Source organism: Lissotriton vulgaris, chromosome 8 (assembly GCF_964263255.1).
Source record: "Lissotriton vulgaris chromosome 8, aLisVul1.2, whole genome shotgun sequence".
In the NCBI taxonomy this organism is placed as follows: Eukaryota; Metazoa; Chordata; class Amphibia; order Caudata; family Salamandridae; genus Lissotriton; species Lissotriton vulgaris.
In genome coordinates this window covers 1,515,976,964-1,516,002,606 of record NC_141696.1, presented here as the reverse complement: position 1 = coordinate 1,516,002,606, position 25,643 = coordinate 1,515,976,964, and the positions used below count along the sequence as shown (strand labels likewise).

Below are 25,643 nucleotides of genomic sequence, written 5' to 3'. Positions count from 1 at the left end.
ACATTGCATAAAACTAGCTTGCCAACACCATTGTGTTTTATCATTGCTAAGAAAGCATATAGTGGTGAACATTTATGTATTTAAAAGAAAACTTAAGAATTTTAGATGGCTCCAGCGATACTGTGAGACCTTTTTACAAACTGCTTTCTAGTACATTTAATCCTATTACAATAATACTACTAATGTGCCACAAAATGTGGAGATTGACACTTGGTTGCGGAGTTCTCTGCACACGTAGATAAACTTTTTAGTAGGAAATGTGGGAGGAAGCTGGGGGAGTGGCTGGAAAATGGGGAATACTTACTACTTCATGGAAGGCTCATAGGTAGGGGTGAGAACAGGCGTAGGGCGGAGTAAGTAAGGTTTAGAGAGGTACATACAAATTCAAATGCCCACACACAAAATAATAGGCCATTGCTATTCACAACTGCACTCCTAAGGTTACTAGAGCCAAAAAGGATCCAAAACAGTCATAACTGTACTCCAGCTCAGCCTTAGAGTAACTCCATCACCACAAAGGTAATGCAACACACTGCCATAGAAAATATTAGAGGCAGGAATTTAAAATAGCCCCCCATAGGAAATAACCTTTCAATAAAATAAAACGGTTCAATTATGTAATTACATATGCATATTTTAAGTGCTAACGTATATTCAGTTTAAGGTTATTTAATACCATTATATATTTTTTCAAACATAATTAAAGTGTTTAAACTTAATAAAAACATTAAAGTAATAAAACCAATAAGGACTTATATATTTCTCTACAAACAATTAAATATAAAATAATAGTGAGACTGGCATTTAAAAATTATTTTTTTAAATAATAAAATTATACATGTATTTAAAGTATTTTATTTATTAAACATTTCATTTGAGTTTTTGTGCTGTAACATTAGCTTCTTTTACTTCTAGGTTAATAATTATTAACGTTGATTTACAATTTTATTTTACATTAAAGTGTTTCTAATTTTTTTTGAAAATAATCCTTAAAGTATTTATTCTCTTTACCATAGTTAGTTTCCAAGCCGGTGGCAGAGATTTCCACTTACATATGAAAATGTACTAGCAGTAACTTAACACCTGTAAATCGTGTTTTGCCAGGCTCTGTAGCCCCTATTTTGAGTGAGAGGAGACATGCAGGTCTGCATCTAGTACAAAATGTGCACTCTGAATTGGTAAATAGTGAAAAAGTGTAAAGCTTCTACTAGGTGCAGCAATAATCTTACACAGTGCATCTACACATGCACATTTACCTCCTGTAAATAGACTCCAGTGAGATATAGTTCCTTGGGGAAATTGCGATCTTTTTACTCTAGTAGATGAAACTTTGAACCACAGCCAGTGCATCCACTTTCTCACCACTGCTTAGCCAATGGTTCAATAGGAAGTGCAGAGAAAGGGCTGTGGGCAATGTGTCTCCTTCAACTAATATCCGACCCAGGAGTGAGTGCCTCTGTTACACCCTTGAATACATTCCACATCACTGCAAACCTAGCTCACCCTGAAAGTATTGGTCCATAAATACTCAAGTTGATCTGCTGCACATGCGCTTACCCAGGATAGGCTACTTGACCTTTCTCCTATGATGGATGAGCTGTTAGCCAGTAATATAAGACCTGCCTCCTCGGCTGGACCACACCATCTAGGAGAAGCAGGAACGATGAATTGCAAAGTGTAAAGGGCTTCTGATTCAAATTTCCAGTGCTTGTGTCACCTTTTAATGAAATACTGCTTTATGTATATTTGGGAAAATGTTTCACTTTTGTCACTTTATCACAATTTTTTTTAGCATCCAGTGCACAACACTTGTTCTTTAGCTTCTAAGCTATATCGTTTCCCGGCTATAGGTCATTTGACATGTAGGCCACGCAACACAGACCAACATAGTATAGGGACCAGCATCCCTTGATTGCTTCGTTCAGTTTATATAGAGCAGCCCACCCATGTGCTGCTTGGCAACAGAGAAATGCTTCCTAGTGAGAAGATGCTAGCTAACTTATGTTTTCTATCAACTTCTAGTTCTAGGGTACATGCATCAAGTGAACAAGGCCATCCGATGCTGTCCTGTGTGTATATGTGACAAGAGAACACATGTGGACGCAGACAGTAAAGCAGTCTTAGAGTTTCAACAATCTAAGAGTTCATGTAGAGCACACCTCACACTGGCGTAAAAGTTCCAAACATAAAACTTGGGTTTCAACAGAACAATTCTATGCTCAGGCAAGGATGTATATAATGAGCAGGAAGATGGGTGGAGGAGATAAAGATCAAAAGCTAAGAACAACCCAAGAGATGGCACTGGGAAGGAGAGAGTCGTTCATGAACGTCACTGCCAGATATGTACTGCTTTTACCAGCTTTAGAAAGGGATGTTCATCAGAAGATACCCTGAACTTTCTTCTGATGAGCACAGAACACACCTTCAGTAAAGCCTTAAAAATTATGTTAATCTTCTCTGCTATTAAGGCTCAAAACAAAATGGAGATTGAATGTTGGAATTATTCCTTCATCTGTGTCTCTCTCTGTCCAGGGGAAATAATGGAGGGTGCAGCGGAAACCCATGCTGAGATGAGACTTGAGGAGGAGTCTAACCCTCACACTGCTGGTACTGAGGAAATGCCGGACTATCCGGGGGATCAGGACAAACAGGAGGCTGATCCTGGTGGGTCAGGTAAATAAATGCACCTCAGACATATCATTGTAACTTAGACAGGCTTCAGAATACCCGCAGCTAGAACTTGGAGGTTGGCTCTCCGTAGCGTCTTTCAACATGAGGATATATTTAGCGCTACTGAACAGGATGATGTTTGTGTTTATCTGCTGAACGTAGATTGTGAAGTAACAGGGAAGTTGAAATAAGAACATAATGTGATACTGGAAGCCATATTGATCAAGGGCACCACAGACAGATCCCTTCAGCTTGGCCATAGACAGCCAGTAGTAAAGACCCGGAAGTGATAATGCAAAAGATGAACTCCAAATCTATGAAGCCAAGGAAGCAAATACGAAGACTTTGACAATAAAACATCCTGTACGTCACCACGGGCTGGAACTGTGGTTAGGGTGCACCTACCGCTATCCTAGATGTTTCATACAAGAGTCTAAGCATTTAACATGCTCCTTTATGCACAGAACAAAGATCTACATAATGAGTTCAAAGACAAGTGGTGAGGTACAGAGCAAATTAGACGAGCAACACAAGAGGGCAGTAGTGAGAAGGATCTCTGCAAAACTGCAAACATCACATAAACACCAGCCACCACATGGGATTAGCGTGAGCAGGAAGGGATGTGTTCCTTCAACCAAGACCACCAAAATGCACATTCTGAGACCAAGGCAGGGGACAGGAAGACCAAAAACACTGGTGGATATTGTGACCCCAGTATCGCCCCCACTGAAACACCTCGTTCCAGTTGCCCTTATCGGTCTTTCAAAGACAGTGGCATCAATGTATGTACTGACTGTATATCTCCACCACCAAGACACCCTCCCGGGAGAGCTGTGAGCTATACAAATACACATAACATTCTCTTTAACATGTTCAAACGTTGCTTGCTGTGAAGCCAAGAGATGGACAGATATGTGCATACAGTTGCCAAACTTCCTGAAATTCAGTATTTACGAAATTGAAAGATTGTTTCTTCATGTTTTCTTCATGTTAACATAAAAGTAGATTTACAGGTATTACACCTACTGGACAAACCATACTCATGCTGATTTTTCACAAAGTGGAAATCTGCATTAACACTTTATGTGGAAATGTGAATGTGCACATGTAACATTTGTTTTTGTGTTTCCATAATGTTTTTCCTATGGATAAACTTCTTTCTCTACCTTTTGTAAAGTATAACGTCCCTTTTTAACCACAGAATGCCATTTCCCATGGTGTCACGTGTGCCTTTAACATGACTATTTGTGTGTGTTTCAGCGTGAAAACCACCTGTAAAATGTTTCTGAATAGTCACAGTGGTATGAATTAGTGTCTGTTCACTGCATTTGGTGGACCACTCCTTGTAACGTCACCTTTCTTGACTCTTGTCCTAATTTAGGACCTTGAAAAATGTGCCATAGTGGCAGCCATTTTGTCCCCTCAACCTATGACCATGATGTCCCATCCCAGCCCCTCCACCCGCTTTTTCCCACTACTACCAATGATGGGTAGGCTTCCTTTTATCTCCCCCACCATGTTTGTCTTTGTCAACTGACACAATTTGCTCTTTCCAAAAATAAATGGTCTCAAGTGTTCCACACAAAGGCATAATGTGGCAGAGAAAAATCTGTTATCAGCTCAGTTATCAACATAAAGAGTTTTTACTGACTGTCGGTTGACCATCCTTTTTTGCTTCTAGTGCTTCAGTTCTAGATTGATCCGTGTATGTCATGGTAAAAACCTGCGATCATGAGTTTTTTGTGCTCAAGTGCATATACCATCAGCTATGCTCTCTCTAATACCAAACGGAAAGTGGAGTTCTCTACATGAAATCAAAACATGGAAGGTCTCTCTTGGAAGGTAGAACAAGCACTGCCCGTGATAGATGTTCTACAAAATCTGCATTACCCTGGTTGGCCATCATTGACAACTTGGGTAAAGCCTTGAGGACTTTATCCCTTCAAGTGGTATCAAGGCATCCAACTGTTGTTGTTCTCGTTAAAATACACTCTGAATACTCAGTTCTATTAAATGTTGTGTGTATAATCATTTACTGAGGTGCATGGTCTGTTTATCAAGGGGAAGTTGGCATTGCAGAGGAAGACCGGGCTGTGGTAAAACCAGAGGAGTCTACCCTACGCACACCTGGCACAGTGGGGCAGCCTGATAACCTGCATACACTTGGCTCTGAGGGGCAGCCTGATAACCTGCATACACTTGGCACAGAGGGGCAGCCTGATAACCCACATACACCTGGCACTGGGGAGCAGACGGGCAACCAAATGGACGAGGACAAGCAGCCAGATGAGCCAATGACAACAGGTAAGTGAGTGTTCCTCAGTGTCTCATTGTGCCTTTGATGGTCGGATGTCAATTCACCAGAATACCAGTGGTAGCAGCAGACACACTTTCTGTAACCCTTCATGACAAAAGAAGGATTGACACACATACACACACACTTCACACTTCAACAGTTCGGCTATAGACACATGCAAAGAGTACTGAATCGATTGGCAATCCAACAACACAGAAGAACCTCCTCCAGAAAAAAACTACAAATCCAGGGAATCTGAGGAAGGAGAACATGCACACATGACCACATAACAGCCTTAAAGTGAAAATAAGCTAGGAAGAACAAGAAAATAACATGAGCAGCACAAGCGATCAGCACAAGCCAGAAACACAGACAGCGCATGCAGTTAGCACTGGCTGAAAGGACACCGGCACACATGCGCACTCTCGCTTCCCTTATTGTCCACAGTGTTTCCCCTGTACAGAAGATTCTTGCCTACTCCAAAATGTTGGGATGTTCCCTTCCTTTTCCCAACATGGGAGGTTACTTTCTCCTTCTTTTTAACAGAAGCAATTTTCCATACATTTCAAGTTGGAAAACAGCATGCAAAGGGTTTATGAATAGTCGCAAACACTCGAGTTATGAGTATTCACTACAAGTATTCACACCTGTAATGCCACCTTTTCTGATCCCACCTGTGAGTTTAAAGGAGTGAAAATGTGGTTACATTTACATATTGTGTGGCGCCCAAGGTTCTTTTTTCTCCAAACCAGACGTAATCAGCTGAATTAAACCCCCCCCCCACCTTATACATATCGCCATTGGAGGCAAAGATGCCAACTTGTTTGTCTTTAAAGCCCCTCTCCATGCTGTGTTGGGTTTACCCTACTACACAGAAGTGATGGAAGCCATTTGCACTGTTTGTCACATTTGTGGGCCAGCTGACATTTAGATTTTCCTGAAATTCCTTATTTTAAAAAGTTTTCAATTATTATTTGCTACAAAATGGTTTGTGTCCAGGGTGGCAATTCATGTATGGTGTTTCTTTCAGTTCCTTGTGTCTGTCTGGTTATCAGAATTCAGTTTTAGAGTACCCGTACATGTTGTAGTCAAAGCACGTTATTTTTGCGGAGCAACTTCTATAAAATCAGATATGAGTGTGAAGCAAGTGTGAAGTGTGAAGCAAGTGTGAAGCAGAGTACATGCTGAATATCATACCATGTGGGTGGACACATTCGATCCTCTACTGTGGTTTCTGTGGTAACTCATGGGCTGCTCCGTCGCTGCATCTGGGTGATCATCGGCTTAGGTGTCAGTGTACCTTCTTTCTTGGATGTTCCTCCTGTGCTTCTGGACCCCATGGCCTCTGTAGGATTGACAGTGCCTCCATTGCTTCTGTGTGGAACCTATAGAAAGCTTACTGAGATGTCTGTGGGCTGCACCTTCACTGCTTCTGCATGGTACATCATGATCCATCTACCGAGTTGTCTGTGTATCTCTCTGGGTAGTATCTTCACTGCTTCTAGATGGTAAATCATGGGCCACCTACTCTTTTACTGGATCTTGGGACGTTAGAGCCCATCCGCAATGTAATCATAGTAAGCATACCCATCGTTGATACACACCATACTTAAGTGCAGCTACAAGTTCGCTGCAGAATGATTGGAGCGCAGTCTCAAAATGTCACACACATCACTGAACATTATTCCCACAGTGACCATGGACAAAAAACACGGCAACCATGCGCAGCACATGGGGCATCCTCTCTCTCGATCATCCAAAAGCGGTGTGGGCCTTGGAAGAGGTAGGAAAGCATTAAATAAATTCCAACACAGTTCAGGTCAATGATATTATCGCCCTTTTGGCAGTATCATAAGGGAGGACACAAGCTAGCTATAAACCAATCTGCGTTACCTTTTGCTGACCACAAGTGACCACTTTGTCGAAGCCTTCTAGATTTATGGCCTGATTTAGATCTCAGTGGGCGTGTTACTCCGTCACAACGGTGACGGGTATCCCATCTGCCAAAATATAAACCCCAAAGGATATGATGGGATCAATATTTCGATGTTCGTCAACGTTGTGACGGAGCAACCCCTCTCCCAAGATTTAAATAAGGGCCCTTGGTTGTGCTCCTCTTCTTCAGGTATTCCACGTCTTGCTAGTCAGCTCATCAAAATACAGATTGGATAATTATTTAGGAACTTGAATACAATCATTTCACTAATTTACATTATCTCTCTTTCCAGGGGAAGTAGAAAGAGCAGAAGAAAATCTTGCTTTGGAAGGATCTGACCCCCGATGGCCAGCCATCGGGGGGCAATTTGACTACCCAGCGGATCAGGATGAACATTCAGTCAATCCTGATGCACCAGGTAAGTGTACTCCCTTACATCATTCAGCTCGATAGACATACCCAACAAGATGACGTTTGTGTATATTGGCTTTAGGTAGTCCATGAAGTGAGAGAGAAGAGAAGATACAGAGAAGACAGTGGCAGTGGAAGGTGCATCTTGTGAAAGTTCCTCAGATAGACAGAGTGCTGCAGTTCAGCTGTAGACCAGGATGTGATTATCAAGGTCAATGACAGAGAGAAAAGACAAACTATGAATCTGCGAAAGTCAATGAAGGAGAACATGTCAACTTAAAATCAAAACATTATTGAACTCCAGCTATTAATCACATCACGCTAACATAAAAGTGGCAAATGCTACTTAAGTACTTCTCAGACGCCCTTCTGCACAGACAAAACAATGTGAATAATCAGCATAATCACATGTGGGTGAGATGCAGGCAAACAAGGTGAGCAACACAAAAGAACAACACACCCATCAGTCAAAACACACATGCAAAACACACACACATGCAGATGCTTGACACATGGAGGAGAGCTTATGCATGTGTCTGCTCATTCAAGAATAGTAAAATGTCTTTGGTTCCCCACCAAGAATGTTTGTGACCCCTTATAAATGAGCAGTGACTTTAGTTGCACGTACTGGTTTTGTTGCACCTCCTTCACGAGCACCAAGTTCCCACAAAAGATTTAGTGAGTCTCTGAACATGAGATTGAAATGCTTACTCAATGAGTTCAGTGGTGACTTCAAATCAGTCCTGAGTTCACATGGGTTGCATGTTACCCCATGCAGAGGTGGCACAGCTAAGCTGGTCTGACCACAGTACTTCTTTTTGGTTGAGTTGGACTCACTTATTATGTATACTGTTTGGCATCTTGAAATAATTCAGATGAATTAAAACATGGTCAAATACTGCTTTGAGGGCACACATTGAACAACCCAAGTAGTTTATAAACCCTAGGTCATATATTTTTATCATATCGTTTGTTGACACCTTCCACTTCCACCACACCACAACAATAACCCACAACAGGGCTGAATATTCTCAGCCTGACACAATAGCCGCTGATTCTACAGTAGATTCCAATAACACATACCTGATATTATTTTTGGTCTTGAAAAGCCAGTGTAAGACATGTATTAAGACTACATGAGCCTGTCACATCTACTGATGGACAGATGCATGCACACAGCCATCAGCACATACTTGACCCAGACTTGATGTACAAGACTCAGCTTTTGAAACTCAAAGATCTTGGTTATGAATTCTCCCTCATTTAGGGCTGATTTCTGACTTGTTAGGGAATCAGAAAAAACCCAATGTGATTGCTTCATGAAATACAGAGCAGTTCCCCTTCTCATCCTGGAAAGGCACTTACTCTTGTCTTTAGCAGAAGTAGTTTTGCAAGGGTTCATGGTTGAGAAACTACCTACTGAATGTTTCTGAATACCCACATGTGTGAGTTTGTATGTCTTTATTGTGTTTTGTGGTGCAACTCTTGTCCACTGTAAAGCACTTTTCCACCTCTATCCCAAAAATGAAAAGTTGGAAATCCCTGCTAATCGATACATTTTCTACCATAATTAGTACACTTAAAATTGTGAGATTCGTGATGTGGAATTTCAGTGCAAAACGCTTTTTTGAGCACCTAAGTTAGGCTTAAATGTGCAAACACACTTATCAGTTAGACCCACAGCGTACTTGATGCTGAATGCCACTACATACAGCATGTGCTTGACAACCCATGAGAACATTCCTTTGTCTACAGCTGCAAGGAATACATGTTTGATTGAAAAGGGAGATGCTTTTCTTTTTGACTTTTTCAAGGATTACTCTTAGGAATTTTTAATGACTGCTGCAATTTTGTAACATGACAGAAGCTGACATCAAAGCAGAAACCACTGAGTACATTGACCAAGAAACATCAGACGAAGAACTCAAACTGCCAGAAGAAGACCAAGCTGACGAGTCTAGTCGACCTGGTACTTCTGGAAGTTCACAATCGGAACCGAAGGAAGAACGTGAGTGATTTCCTACTCAGCGCAATGATGAGGAACCATTCCTCTGTAGTGCCTATACTATACTATATGCATTCTGTCAAAAACCTTTTCTATGCTTGTGATCCTAACAGAAGGATACAAAGACAAGAATACACATCAGCACATGCCAAACATACAAGAAACAAACAACACAATCAATACATCTAAACCAAACCCAAAACTAGGATCATCCAAAATCTATCCTTGACTTGGTGCTTGATACTAGCAAACTAAGACATAATTGCTGATGAAACAAAAACAAACATTATCAGAATTTTCAAAAGAAATGTGTTCTGTTGCTTTGAAACCATAGCTAACCTCAATATTACCAACTAGCAGCCCGTCCTGACGTTGTCCGGGTATGAATTGCTGCCGGCCAGTAGTATATTGTTTTGTAGGATTTCGATGACAGGCCTGTGAAACGCTCCGATTCACAGCGCACTACTGATGCACTTAACAGTGCGCGCCCAGTAATGTGTGAACTCTAGTTTCCCTACTTTATATTTCCTTGCAATATTATATAGCGCGAACTCGACAACATGGCATGATCACAATTTACATTACAGAAGAACACATTCATTTGTGGCAGGCACAGGGAGACAAAGCGATTTGCCTGGAATCACAGGATGTTGAGCTGGTGCCGAGATTCTAACGTAGCTCCCCATTTCTAAAGTTCGCAATTCTAGAACTTGTGGCGGGAGGTGTGTCTAAAAGTGTATGTCGGTGCTGGCCATCAATGAGAGAGACCTGTGCATTTTTCAAATGGGTGGCGAAAAAATATAAGTATGTTGCTGGAGATGTGGGCCGTCGTGCCACCAATGTACTTTCTGGGGAGGGTAAACACCCACTATTCCGCAACTTTCTTTCCGCATACCATCACTCCGCATACTTTCATTACGAAAGTACCATGACTCCGCAATGCCATTATAACGCATGGCATTACATTTTATATGCTTTTAAAACGCATACATTACACAACGAAATTCGTTGTAAATGCATGAATGGTAAAAGCATGTTTTTTTTATGTTTGGATAAGGTAAGTATGGGTATAGGGGTATATGTTTTGGGGTACTGAGGTATATGTTTTGGGGTGTCTGGGTATTTTAAGGGTTCAGATATAGTTTTGGGGTACAGGCATAGTTTTAGGGTTTAGGGATAGGTATGGGGTTTAGGGTACAGGGGTATTTTTAGGGTTCAGTGCTAGGTTTGGGTTTTGGGGTATAGGGGTATTTTTAGGGTTCAGGGTTAGGTTTGGGTTTTGGGGTACAGGGGTATTTTTAGGGTTCAGGGCTAGGTTTGGGTTTTGGGGTACAGGGGTATTTTTAGGGTATAGGGATAGGTTTGGGTTTTGGGGTACAGGGTATATTTATAGGGTTAAGATGGGTTAGTGTTTAAGGGTGTTGGGTTATTTTAAAGAGTAAGGGTGGGTTATGATTATGTGGTGCAGGGGTATTTAAAGGGAGCAGGGTGGGATTAGCACACAATATGAGACAATGCATGAAGGGCGGAACAACCACACGCCCCCAGCGTTTGTCACGCCCCCAGCACACGCCCACAGCACAACGCAGACACGCCCACAAGGGACTACTTTGCTGGCACGGTTCTGTTACCTTTTAAATGTATATGGTGGGCGTCTGCATAGCCTATGTCCTTCTGCTGCAACTGCCCTTTCCAACACTGTTTTGGGTGTTGTGATTGGTGCTGTGGTTCCTGAGATTACCTGCCTCAAAGGTTTGGGCTCTCTCTTTATTACATTAGTATGGATATGGATATGGATGCACAAAAATAATAATAGAGTAGAGCTACATCTACTACCTGTTTATGTTTAGAGCTTCTTCAGTATTGTTAAAAGGCACACGATAGTATCTGGACAAGTAGAGTTTTTGTAGTTTTCCTGGTGTGAGCCTGTTTCACCACTCCTTCCGCTTATGGATGTTTAACAGACACACTGTCTGTCAGGTTTACCATTAGAAAAAAACAGATTGCACCCTACGTGGCTGCTTTTTGCCATTACTTGACGCAGGTAAAACCTGCCTCTAAGCAAACAAGCAGATAGCACACGTGCTTTTTACACACACAAGATTTGAGGATGAGAGGCACTATTAGAACATTATTCCCAATTCTGAGGTCTCAAAGTCTCAATTGAGTGCAAAGTGGGCACCACTATTTAGTGTGTCCTGTACTAACATCAAGATCACCATTACAAGTGATCTGTTAATTCCAGTGGACCCAGTAACAGTGGGTAACCAGCCCCTCAGACTATGGGGCTGATCGTGATGGTGGTCGCAGGAGTGTCCGACTGTCATCCTGTCGGGAACAGGACCGGTCATCATGGAGTCTGAGGTCCCATCCGGCAAATTACGATCCGACCACCGTGGAGGCGGTCAGAAACATGCCTGTTAGCATTGAGGCTTATGCTGCAGCCCAAAAAAGGGCTGCTGTGCAAGCCTCACTGCTAAGAGGCATGTTTTGAATCATCCCTGCACCTTGTGACAGGCACCATGCGATGCTTGCCACACAGTGCAGGGATGTTTAGGGGGGCACCAAAGGTGGTCCTCAGACTCCATACCAGAAAGCCAGGGGGCATAGCAGGCCCCCCACAGTCAATTTCTGCCTGCCTTTTCATGGCGGGTGGACCGCCATGAAAGTGCAGGCGGAAAGAGACATTGTAATACCTACAGCAGTGCTTGAGCAGGCACCTATTGTAGGGATTACTGTCCCTCTGAAGGTCCGACGCGCTGTTTCAGTGCTGCATCCTTTATTGAAGCCATGCTGGTATTCGTTTAGGTGGTTGTTTGTTGTCTTTGATGTGCTGGGTGAGTTGATACGCTATATATTTCAATGATTTTTGCAAGAAAAGGTATATTAGATAAAGGGTGAAAATTGTAGAGATCATTCCCATCTGCAGAGGGGTTTTGGAGGCGTCTCGAGGGAGTCGGGATATGTTCCTTGGCTAAGTGAGAGATTCACCAATTTAATGCAGATGGAGAGCATGAGTGTGTAAATGTCTTTGACAATGTTACCCGGTATAGGATCTATAAAGGGGTTTGAAAGTTTTTTTTCTTTATGATGGTTTTAAGCATGTCTTCCTCCCTAGTAGTGTCAAGTAGCTGCCAAGTGTTCTTGGATTTCCACACATTGGTCATTTGCATAGCCATCTCGACACACAAGCAATATTACTTCGAAGGGTTGTGGGAATTCATGGCTAGGTCATCAAATTTGATGGATTTAGACATGGGAGGACTATTAGCACTTTTGACCAGATCAAAAGTTTATTTAGGTTGGTTCTTGGCTCAGTTGAAGAGGGATCTAAGACGATTCGTTTTCTCAAGGAAGGTATGTATTTTCTGTTGTGATCTTACCTTTTGGAGGCATGTGAGGTTAGTGGTAGAGAGCAGTTGTCTACATTCTTCTACAGAATGCTCAGGGCTTGTCTTTTATCATATAGAGTCTAGTTGAACCTGTTAGGGGGGCACAATTTCTTTTTGCCATGGAGTACAATAACCTTATCAAGCAAGTCTGAGAAGCAGTCAAAACAGTGGGCTTTTGAGCCATTAATGTCCTTAGTGGGGCTAAAGTGCTTTAGTACCCTAGTTCTTGGTATCGTGAAACCATGTTATTGCTCTTTTCAATTGTCCCAGTTTGTTAGACCTGTTAGCCCTAGGGTGGTCTTTCCCTATTTTTTTCGCTTTTGCCTCATTTTTCCCACCTTCCTTTTGGTGGGCCTTAGGTCTCTGGGCACCTTCCCATTGCTAATCAATGCTACGGTGCAGGTGCCCTCTTCCCCCAACATGGCTGCCACTGACCCCTGCTACCGCAGCGTGGTCTTGTTAGACGCACTCCAGTCGCCAGGAGCTGGCTGGAACCCCTAAACATTGTAGCAATACCAGCCTGCCTGCCTGCCCATAGCTAGAGTGAGGAAGCTCCTGGAACCTTCCAGAATAGGGGAGTGGTCAGCAACTGCCCACTGCCCACTGCCAACTGCCAACTGCCACTATAAAAGAAAAGGGAGGGACACTTTCTGGCAGTTGGGGCACCACTGACCTGGGGGACCATACGCAGGAGACTGAGGCGGTAGAGCCTAGTCAGGAACCTATACCACTGGGGGTGACAGAGTTTAGGTGCTGCCCATCAAGCTGTGTGAGGAACACTGAACTAGCTCACTGATCTGGCCCGGCGGGAGGGGAGCCCAGGGACCACCTGAAGAGATCTGCTGAGGAAACATGATAAGCCTTCAATTCAAACCACCCCCTCTCTTCAAGTAACTTCAACCAAAGGGCGCCAGAACCAACAAGCGCCAAGAAGGAACTCCCCTGAGCTAATCAGGACTACTGGGGATCAGCCAGGTACTGTGCTGTGCCAATTCTGCCCCTCTGTCTGCCCTGTGGCCCCAGCGCTGTCCTGCCCATCGCCTCTGCTGTCTTGCCTGGACTGTCTGCTAAGCGCTCTCATTCCCTAGCGCTAGCACCCTGAACTGCCTAGCCAGCTGGACTGCTTGTCCTGCGCAACCGAATTGTGCCCCAGTCCAGCGCTCCCCTCTGTGCCTTGGAGAAGCGCTGGACCCCTGCAGCCTGCTGCCTGCTGAAGCGCTGCTGCCTGCTGAAGCGCTATTGCCTGCTGAAGCGCTATTGCCCATTGGAGCCCTGTGTCCCCCGAGGCGCTGTAATTTAGCCTCACGCGCTCACCTGCTGGGTCCTGTGGAGCGCGGGTAGAGACGAACCCGTGAGATAATTTCTAGCGCTCCTCTTTCCCGCGAGGAGCTGTAAAGATCGAGCGCTGTGGGCACTGTGGGCACTGTGAAACCACCCTCCCTAATGGCATCTGCTCCGGCGGCCCCCGACGCCTGGAGAGGGCTGCCGCAGTGCTGTTGTGGGCCGTGCCCGGCCCGAGCGTGAAGAGTCCACGCGGCGGCCCCCGGAGCCTTGGGGAAGGCCGATGCGAACTGCAAGCCAGCCGCCGTGAATTCCAGTCAGGCCGCCGCTACTCCAGACCGGGCCGCGCTAGGCCTGACGAAGCCGACAACCAGCCCCACGTGACGGGGGGCTAAGACCACGCCCCTATTAGGCGCTGTGCAGCGATAGGCTGAAGCTGCCGCGCCCTCCAGTACTGCCTGCTGATTGGCCGCTGTGGCCGAGCCTCCTTTCGTGCCTCGCACCAATTGGTTCCCAGGCCGCCCGCATCATCACGGACCCGGAAACAGGTCACCACCTCACCGGAGGGCTCGGGGAAGACCGAGGGCCCTCCCCACTACGAGACACCATCGCAAGAGGCCCGGAGAGGCTTGTAGACCATGGTAACCCCCCCCCCCCCCGGGAGGAGGGCGGAAGGCCGGAGGAGGCCCGAGTTCGCCCCTCCCCTGGGGAAGACAATTGCTGGGCCCCGTTGGCCCTAACTGGCCTGTTAATGTACTGGACCTGGGCCAGAACCCTGCATGACTCCCTTGAGGCCTGCTTTGGTTGGAAATAGCCCCTGTTGGGGAACAGATTGTTTACGCTTGCCTTGTGCTGGCCCAGAGGGTAATGATTATTTCTGGCCTGATGAAATGTTTATTCCTGATTAATTTTACCTAAGGCAATGGTTCCCTTCTACTTACTGGAAGGTTATTCATCCCTGATGCAATGTTCATATTTGCTTGGTGAAATGTTTCCTCTTGTCTAACAAGATGTGGCCTGGTATGTAGAGGTCCAATTATTCCTAATTCATGGAATGTTATTTAAATGTCTTTCTAAGGAATTTCTTGCAGGTGCTGACTAGGAGCAGGGCTGTTGCCAAGCCTACCGTTATTTAATATTTATTTATTTAAGATGCAAAGCATGTGCTTCTAAGGGAAGGAAATAAGTCAATACTACTGTGATTTTTGATTACCCTGATCATGATCTTAGATTAAACTTATTTATTTGAATCAACCATACTGGTGTGGTGTCAGTCTTTGCGTGCATTCATTGTTTCAGCAGATGAGTTTGCTGTGTAGTCACTTTGCACCTAAGCTTCAGGTGCCTACCTGCTCGAACCAAGCTACCCCCGGGGACCTGGTGACCCCAGTTCCTACACAGTGTCAAGGAGTGCAAAAGCCGTAAAGAGAAAGGAATAAGAAAGTGATCCGAAAAGTCTTTGGGAATGGTCCACCTACTGAGAGTAGGTCTTCTTTGGAGACTTATAGGTTAAGTGTGGATCCCCTTGTTTGTGTTGGTGTTATGTTATGTTGACCCAATGAAGATTAAAGCATCCCAGAAAGATCACTTTGCATTGAGTGGTTATTTGCAAAATCCATATACTCCTCGATAAAAGCTGTATTATCACCTGGAGAGTGATAAATGGCATTTATTCTGAAAGGGGTGCTGGGTTGTACATGTGGATCCAGGATTAGGCGTTGAAATATGGAATAAACAATTTGATTTGTAGAAAAGATGGACCCAGTTGTTTGAAAACATGAAGGCATCCAGAGAGACTGTAAGGCCTTTGGAGTTGTCAGATACTCTAAGACAATATGTACAGCATAGCAATACAGATCTAAATCTCTGAACTCTTCTAGCAGCCGAAGACGAACCAAACAGAGAACAGGCACCCAATATACAGTAACAGTTGCGGCAGCTCTTCAGAGCAAACTTCCTAGACAACCCTCTTGACATGAGATGATACATGTCAATGGAATTACATTTGAAATGGGAATGGCCTCAGACATATGGGACCAGAAGGGAGTGAAAAAAGGGAGTTCATTCTTCCATTCAAGAGTTTTCCAGTGGACTGTCCTCTAACAGCAACCCACGAACTGCTGCTTCTAATGCAGGTCATAGAAGAGGTGCTTCAAGGAGAACTGTATATTCAGTTTTGTTCAATATATTTTTGAATTTGAAAAAGTAAGCTTGAAATTTCAATCTACTGTAGATATCCGGGCTTTGGACAAGTACATCAAACAGAAAGAATCAGGTGATCTCACTGATAGACATATAGAGCTATTAAAATAAGGTATTTGGATAATTCCTCTGATATGCAAGATGCATGTTTCCACAGCCTGACCCTCTGGCACACATAAAATATCTGCATTTTTGTTGTAGAAAGCAGGCAAATTCAGTTCAATGGCCTACCTTTGATCTCACACCTGCACCGTGGGTGTTCATAAAGGTGTTACCCATGGTGGCCACTCGTCTGTGGTTCCAGGGAGTGTCGGTGGGCAAGTTGCTTCTGATGCACCCAAGGAAGGTGTGCTTTATGTCCGCAGATGACCCTGGCACTGATGCAGGAGGTAAGCCTCATTGAGAGGTTCAAAGTGAAATACTTGAATTACTGTCAGAGAATATACTTACAGTGGCTTGGAATGATTCAAAAATGCAATACATGATATTTTATTTCTTTCAGTGGGTTTCTAGTTCACTGTACAAAAAGGTTCAAATTACACCTCACTGATGAAGACTCTTTATTTCCCATACAGACAAGATGTAGCCTAATAATGAAGTCTTATCTGTCCCTTTTGTATTTGAAAACCAAAAAGGCGATGGTTGGAATGCTTGTAATAATCTTAGCCACATGTTGGTCTGTGATTCTGGTAGTATTTGACGAGCCCGATGGGGGTGACCTAGTGGCTAGTGGTCACAACACTAGGGGCTGCTTAGGGTTTCCTGTTTATGACTGAGAATGTTGCCAGGACCTGGTCCTGTGATCACCAGAAGATAAACTTCAGAAAGGCCAGGACATAGTCATTCCAGAGCAGGAATAGGTGTGTGTTGTACTAAGGGCAGAGTGGGGACCACTGCCTTCATGAGAGGGGTACCACTTTGGACAAACACACCAGCCACCTTCTCCTCCCTCCATCCTTTTGCAAAGCATTATTATCTTGAACGGGTGACAGGGCGGAAGCCTTGCTTGGAAAATCAGTGGACGAAGACCTCTTTCAGTGGCTGCTTTTGTCAGTGGCATTGCTGGGGGTGGAGGATGTTGCAGGTTGGGCGGGTAGGGCCGGTGCTCCAGCTGTAATTGTCCTGCCTCCACGAGGCTGGCCTAGAATTCTGGGAAGTGGCTTTCTTAGAATTCCCGTGTGTGACGGTGTCATAGACCCATGCGAGTCCTCACCTGCCTACCTGCTCAACAACAAGGCTCCCAGCATGCCAACAGGCTAGTACAAGCGAGTAGCACTGGCTGGTCCCATGCAGGCATTATCTGTGACCCGCCTTCGCGTGCTGCGCGTAGATGAGCAGTAGTGCCACACAGTCTGAGTGCTAGTGCCACGAGCATGGATGTCATGTAGGGGTCTCCAGGGGTCACGGCTGCGTCTCCTGGCATCCCCCTTGTGACCCCTGGCACCGCCTTTTCCGACCCCTGTTGTCAGCAGTGGCAAAATCAGTGCCAAGTTTAGAAGCAGCTTGTCCCTATGGACATTTGTGGGGCTTCACTCCCCTTGTTTTTTTGTCAATTTTTTATTATATTAATAGTGAATAATATTATGTTATTGTCTATTAGTTTAATAAAAAATGTAATACAAATAGCTGGAATATGACTTTCCCTGGCTGCTGAGGTAAGTAAAAAAAAAATGCTTTAAAATGTATGTTTGTTGTGTGCGTGCTTGCAGTTTGGAGTGTGTTTATGCAAGGAAGTGTTTGTGTGTCTGTATGTGTTAGCATGTGTATGCGTAAGCATGTACATGTGTAAGCATGTATATGTATGAGTGAAAGTGAAGGTCAAAGGGCACGTGAAGTCACTTCCGCTACCCCAGCATTTTGGTGAATTGGCGTCCATGGGATGTCCAGTGCCATCCTAGCTTGTACTGACCCTAAATGATTGATCACGTGGATTGCTCAGCCTGCATTAACACTTGTTGCTGGTGCAAAGACCAGGGCAGACCAGAGCAATGGAGGCCGGAGAGAACGGTCTCTGAGCTGCCTTCAGTCACAGCAGTGTCATGTAAAATGCAGCAGCAAAGAGCGCCCAACAGTCAACCGGAAGTATCCTGAAGCATGTGATTCAGTACATACATAGCTGCCAAAGTTTCAGAATGTTTATGTGTAACATTGATGTGTTTCTGGGTGGTGGGTTATGTACGGGTGACCTTTCAGTGCCACATGAGTGACGCCATGAGTGCACAACTGACAGGTTTTCAGTTTACTTACATCTGACGTTTCCATGTTTTTAGCATGCTTATCGGTGGCATGTCTTTTGTGTGACACTTGCGGCCTAATTACGATGTTGGGCAGACTTAAGTTCACCCGACACCGTCTCAGTTCTGGAAACAACCCACCCTGGTCGGCGGTCCCAACCACCTAATTAGGATGTTCCTGTGGGAGCATGCATTACGGCTGTAAACTGGGCGTAATACATGCTCCCATAGGGAAAGGGAGGTGCTGTTCATCCCTGCACCCCGTGGCAGGCACCTTTAGGTGCCACGGCATGCGGGGATTAACAGGAAGGCACCATAGGTGCCCCCTCGGCCCCCACCTAGAGGCCTCGCACACAAGGGGGGCCTGCTGGGGGCCCCCAAACAGGCTTTCCGATATGGTTTCCATGTCAGACATGCCGGCATGGAAACCATATCGGAAAACTTGCATTGTAATCCCTAGGGCGGTACGGCCGCCCTTTAGAATTACGAGCCGGGTCGACTGGACAATGTGGTCCTTGAGCCCGCCAGAATCCAGTCGGAATGACCGGCCAATTTAAATTCCAACCAACTGATAAATAATCAGCCGGTCGCAATTGAAACCGGCGATGGGGGTCGGAAGCCTTCTGCCAATGGTAGGAGGCTTTCCGACCTCCATCATAATCTGCTCCATAGTCTGACACTTTATGGCACGCAGAACAAAGCCATCAAGTTCATGAAACCATGTACATTTTTATCTATTTTGCATTAGTGTGGTCAAGGAGTGGCCTTACAACTGAGACATTGGCCATCGCTTTACTAACATGTGAGTAGAACACCAACCTATTTACCACCCTTGGAGGAAAACAAAATGTAGCAAACAACGCACAACATATCCAGACTGCCTCACTAAGAAATTCTATTTTGTTGTATATGGTAGGTAAGGAGTTGGACTGTTGTTGTGCTGAGATTAACACTTTCCTCCATGTTTAGTTTCTTATATCAATGCGTACCACCTCAGTAATAGAAAACAATGAAGGTTAAATATGAGTATATCTAGCAACTGTTAATTCTTTATTTATTAATGCTTAGGCTTTGCTATAGCATGCCTCAAGGCAATGTAAACACAGATCTATCACCCACCTCAGCAAACAAACCAAATAAAGTTTGTTTGTTTGTTTGTTTTGACTGACACCCACCTCAGCAGCATAAAAAGCAATGTATGTGTTCCTGCCACTCTAAACTTTGACCTTCACATCACACATTTGTACCTGCAGAAGGTGCTTAACCCTCTTAGCTATATAATCGTGACAAAGGTAGGAGATTGGAAAAGGAGGTGTGTGCATGGGGCTAGTGCAAGGAGGAGTGTTGAGAGGTACCTGTAAGCCAAAGAGAAGGAGATGCTGAGGAAGGCAGTGCTGATGGGGATCTATGCAAGTGATAATTAACAATAATATGAGAAAAACAAAGGACTGCTGGAAGAGACCTGCACAAAGGAATCAAATCAGAGGCCTAGCAGGAGAGGGGGACTGCTGATAATGGCCAGAAGGAAACAATGAGCCTGAAGAAAGGGGAAAGGGAAGGTGCTTTAATGACCTGGAGAAAGCATGTGCTGATAGCGGCCTGAAGCGCAGGGGAGTGTTTGAAATGGCCTGAGGAGTGACATTTTGGCAGAGGACTGGAAACTTTGGAGACCTATTGGCTGGTGATGCAAAGTTTTGTGGTGATTAGTTAAGGGGGTGCAAAGATAAAAGGGGGGTTCCAAAACAGGTTTTTTCACCAATACATTTTCCAAAGACGTTTTACTCAAAGGTAGTTGCAAAAGAGTAGGTTCTGCTTACTATGGTTACCCCTACTTTGTGCTGGTGTTTCACTATTTTTCGACTTTAGTCTGGCTGGGGCCCTGCTATCCGGGACCCCAGCCTGGCTGCTTCCTCTGTAAATTGATTGCATGTACATTAGGTACACTCCAGATTGGTTACTGGGTTACCCTTGTGAGTCCCTAGTATATGGTACCTTAGGTACTAAAGGCATAGGTACCCCAGAGGCCCACCAGGGGCTGAAGCATGTATTATGACACGCCTGGGGAGCCTTCCAAAATTGCACCACAGGACTGCTACTGCAGCCTGGGTAAGGTGGTGCATGCACCCCTTACTGAGTGTCAGTTACATTTTTCACTAAATTCTTGTCAAATGCTAATTTTAACTGTAGTTTTGTGTTTTTCTTTCTTAAAAAGAACCGTATTTTTGCATACTTGCACACTAAAACTTTATTTCACAGAGAACTTAGTTCTATATATACTTTTTATTGTATTTCATTTGGAATGTTCTTGTTTTAAAATCGTTTTAAATTTGTACCTGTGGTAGCTATTTGCCTGTCTCTGCATGATCCCATACCCTATGGTATGGCCGCCCCTGACTTTCAGCCTCTCTAGCCGCACAGACACTTCTCGCTGGTATCATTTTGAGTGACATTCTAGCTGCACTCTATGGTCCTTGGACATTCTAGCCGCACTCTATGGTCCTTGACTCTATTTTAGTGGACAGATGCAAGCACGCAGCCCCTGAGTGTCAGTTACATTTTTCACTAAATGCTTGCAAACGCTAATTTTAACTGTAGTTTTGTGTTTTTCTTTTTTTAAAAGAACCGAATTTTCGCATACTTGTACACTAAAACTTTATTTCACAGAGAACTTAGTTCCATATAAACTTTTTTATTGTATTTCATTTGGAATGCCCTTGTTTTAAAATCGTGTTAAATTTGTACCTGTGGCAGCCTCTCTAGCCGCACAGACACCTCTCTCTGGTATCATTTCGAGCGACATTCTAGCCGCAGTCTATGGTCCTTGACTCTATTTTAGTGGACAGATGCAAGCGCGCAGCGCGCGCATGCAGCAGGCGTGCCGATAGCCGATGGTGTGCCAGAGGCAAGCCCCTCTGCACCCGTCCGCGCCCTGACGCCGCCAGCGGCCAGAAATGATGGCCAAAATACGATCACTGTAAGTAAGAGAATTACATACTCAGCTGCGCAACTTCACAGACTTAGTAAATATATTTCTCCTAAATGCGCTGTATGTACTCCTCTTTATCGTAGCTTTACTTGCATTCAATGCAATTTTACATTGGGTCCTATGCGTCTTATATACACCATTTCCAGATCTGGCCTTCAGGTCTGTCACAGCACCACCTCTGCCAAAATGGCATGTCGCCAGAATTTGTACTTTCTAAGCCTTAACTGTCGTTCTCTGGCCAAATATAAGCAGCATATTTTTGACCTTCTTAGTACTGAACATCCAGATGCACTCTTTCTGACCAAAACATGGCTTCATGCCAGTTCGGGCCCCGACATTGCCTTGCTCTTCCTCCTGGATATGTCATAGCCAAGAAAGATCGAGACACAGGCAAAGGCGTGGGGATTGCTATAATTTATAAATCTATTCATTTTTGTAAATTTGAAGCTCTTTCCATCACAGAGTGTGAAGCCGCCTTGTTTAAACTCTCTGTATTCCCTCATCTGACCTTGTCTGGCATTTTAATTTATCACCCTCCGGGGAAACCCGGCCCCTGTGTCTTCACTTTCCCTGACCTTATCGCTCCCTTTATTTTAAAGACAGCGAATTTTACAATTCTAGGTGACCTGAACCTTCACCTAGAAGATAATCAGAATAACATCTGCCGCACTTTTTTATCTGATTTGAAGGCTCTAAGCTTACGGTTATGCAATCAGGGCCCTACTCATAAGGCGGGACACCTTCTGGATCCAATTTTGTCCAATCTTTGCTCTGACTGTAGTACTCCTGCGCTTCAGGTAGACTGGTCCGACCATTTTATTATTCTATTCAACCTGCAGCTTTCCACATCTAGGGTAGGGGCCCCTTCTACTAGCTCAGGTAGTCTCAGATCTTGGGGCAAGTTGAATATGGAGTCTTTTAATGCTAATCTGTCTACTAACATACCTGATGTCACTTTACCTTTGCTTTCAATAAATACTGCTGCCTCGGACTGGCTAACTATAACCATTACCAATTGTCTGCCCCTGTGCCCAAACGCAGCTTTACTCATCACCCCCCTGCCCCATGGTTTACAAACGATCTTAAAGTTATTAAGTCTAAATGTAAAGCACTAGAAAGAAGATGGAGGAGATCGTACTCATTAACTTGTAAAGATGCTTAGAAAGCTGCTCTTAAAAGTTATCATTCAGCGTGTAAAGAGGCACGCATTTTTTACGTTGCTAACACAATAACTAAGGCATCTAATCGTCCTCGGGCTCAATTTTCGGTAGTGAAGAAGTTATCTGGCTCTGATACCATCCCTCCTCCTCCTGTCCTTGATGAAAATCACTGTAACAACATTGCTGACTTTACTCAGAAGTTTGAACTTATTTACAAGTCACTCTCTGCTCGTTCCCCTTTCTTGTGTAGTATGGCTTCTGCATTTGACCCTACACATCACAGTAATTGTGACCAGATAGCCCAGATTTCTTCCTGGCACCCATTTGAAGAGGCTTCTTTCCAAAATTGTTTAAACAGTATTAAATCTGGGTCTTCTCTTGATCCTTTGCCTATTAACATCCTTTGTCAGCTCTCTGCCACATCTAAAGGCGTCCTTACCGATCTTCTTAACGCCTCTATGAGGGAGGCCTTGGTACCCCCCGAGTGGAAGCGAGCCATGATCATCCCTTTGTTGAAAAAGGACGGAGCAGATCCTTCTGTACTATCTAACTTTAGACCTATATCTCTGCTTCCGGCCTTCTCCAAAATTTTGGAGAAACATATCAATACTCAACAGACACAACATATAGACAAAGTTGGCTTTCTTCATTATTCACAATCCGCGTTCAGAGCCAACTGAAACAGCTCTGCTTGGGGTTACTGAGAAACTGTGCCAGCATCTAGATCAAGGGGAAACTGAGGCACTCATTCTATTAGATTTGAGTGCCGCATTTAACACTGTGTAGCATAACCTCTTGCTTAACGCCCTCAGGTCTCTTGGGCTGGATGGCACTGCCCTATCCTGGTTTGCTTCATTCCTTGATGGTCGCACTTTTCAAGTCTTTTCTGCTGAGGCCTCATCCAAGATCTGCGTATCAGCACATGGAGTCCCACAGGGATCCATTTTAAGCCCCCTGCTCTTCAACATTTATGTCAGACCTCTGGCAGAGCTATTGGAAGAGACAGGTCTTTCCCTATATTCGTATGCGGATGATACGCAGATTGTCTTTTCGCTTTCCACCACTAAAGACGCTACGACATATGCCCTTCAGTGCGGCCTACAGCAAGTGAAAGAGTGGATACGCCTTAACTTTTTTAAGTTAAATGGGGATAAGACTGAGGTCCTTATCCTGGGCAAGCACAAGGACCTATGGGGCCCTTACCATTTGTCTGAGGAAATGGGTTCCTTTCCACTACCTATCACCCACGTCCATAATCTGGACATCATTATTGATGATAGTCTCTCTGTGAGACAACAGGTGGCGAGTGTTGCTGCCATCTGTTTCACGATCTTGAGGTGGCTTCGTAAGATCATTTGGATGCTTCCTGCCTCAACCCAACGCACGGTAGTCCAGGCACTCATCACCTCTGGCCTCGATTACAGCAATGTTCTCTATCTCAGTAGCTGCCTAACGGTACTGAGAATGCTACAGGTAGTTTGGAACCCTGCAGTACGCCTTCTTTGTCAAGTTCCTAGACAAGCTGCCATCTCGCCGTATTTACGTGACCTTCACTGGCTTCGAATGGATCAAAGAATGAAATGTAAAACCCTGTATTACATCTTTAAAATCAAACAAGGTGTGGCACCAGCGTATCTGCAAGAGCTCATCCATCCTTACATTCCTTCTCGTCCCCTGCGCTCCACAGCCCACGGAGACTTTGTGATTCCCAGATTTAAACTTGCAAGAATGGGAGGCCGCTCCTTTTCTTGTCTTGGCCCCAAAATCTGGAATTCTTTTCCGGTGTCCTTGAAGAATGACCCGTCCTATTTCAGCTTTTGAAGAAATCTTAAAACTTGGCTCTTTTAGTAGCAAATGGTTCTTGACTGCTCCTTTTCTAGCAATTTGTGTGCTAGGCACCGGGAAACCCTTTTTGGGTAGCTGCACACGTTACAAAACTAATTTAATAATTTAATAATAATATTAATAGGTTACCTATATCTACCTTAAATCACTGACACACATAAGCCTATCAGTCACTCCAGGCCTTATCAATCCTGAAGGCAGAGTGCTTGGTTTTGTGTGAGAGGGTGCCCATGCATGAGCAGGGCCCCTAGCAGCTTTCGGAGCCTATTCTCTGAGGCTGTTCTGTGATGCAGCAGACCATATCCTCTTAAGTGCATTATAACCTCGCTGTTAATGCTAACTTTGTAATGGCTGCATGTTGTGTTTAGTGTCAAACACTTTGGAACCCTCCCCCCACTGCCAGTCCTGGTGGCGAGGGTAGAATTCCACCCTTCTAGAGGGAGGAGACATGTACACACTGGTCTGCCTGGTAATAGTTAAAACGAGCCTCAGCATCACAAAATGGATGCTGCAGCCACAAACACGAGTCTGGCCTCCTGCTGCAGACCGAAACTCCGGCAGGGGAGGCCTGGACAATAGGTTTCCTGACACAGGGAGGTGTAACTACCTCCCAGACAGGCTTTAGTGTATTGGGTGGGTGCACTCTCAGAGTGCTTTGATGTCTGCACTGGGGGCACATTTGGTGTCCTTATGCATAGCCCAGTTCAAAACGGTTGCAGGGGCTATCAACCCCTGCTCTGGTGTGAAACTGGATAAAGAAAATGGGTGTAGCCACGCTCTCTTTCCAAACCCTCCCATTGGTGGGTCCCCAGAGCATGTCCAGCCCCCTGAATTCTGGAACTTCAACGCTCTACTCAAGACTAGAGGACAGAAGAATCTCCCTTGGGGTCAAGGAGTGACTCCCCTCTTCAAACAGGCACCATCAAAGCATCTTGCTGGTCTGCATTTTCGAAGCTCCTGCCGGACTCCGAAGTATTTGCGACACAGGGCATGGACTTCCAGACTTTTCAGAGGCCGACACAAGATCCCAGCAAAGCTGAGACCCGCCCACAGCCCTCACGAGTGACGTGGGACGGGAACTCCTGGACACGTGCACATTTGCTAGTGCATCGACTTCCCGAGCTTTCCTGAAGTTGTGCATTGGGTTACCTGCAGCCCAAGCCCTGACCACCATCTGCACCGAAGATTGTGGGCCTACACTCCACGAGCGTTCCGTGGGTCTGCT

The 25,643-nt window shown here is 44.8% G+C and overlaps 1 protein-coding gene across 3 annotated transcripts in view; it reads left to right on the top strand.

Moving 5' to 3' along the window:
• CFAP44 (cilia and flagella associated protein 44) overlaps positions 1 to 25,643 on the top strand; it is a 748,689-nt gene that overhangs the window by 135,350 nt on the left and 587,696 nt on the right. For 2 of the 3 annotated variants that reach the window (XM_086935641.1, XM_086935640.1), the window contains exons 5-8: positions 2,533 to 2,673; positions 4,732 to 4,974; positions 7,195 to 7,320; positions 9,178 to 9,321. The exons of the other annotated variant lie outside the window; for it this stretch is intronic. In XM_086935641.1, the coding sequence (XP_086791767.1) occupies positions 2,533 to 2,673; positions 4,732 to 4,974; positions 7,195 to 7,320; positions 9,178 to 9,321 (654 nt within the window). The remainder of the gene's footprint in view (positions 1 to 2,532; positions 2,674 to 4,731; positions 4,975 to 7,194; positions 7,321 to 9,177; positions 9,322 to 25,643) is intronic. 3 annotated transcript variants of the gene reach the window in all.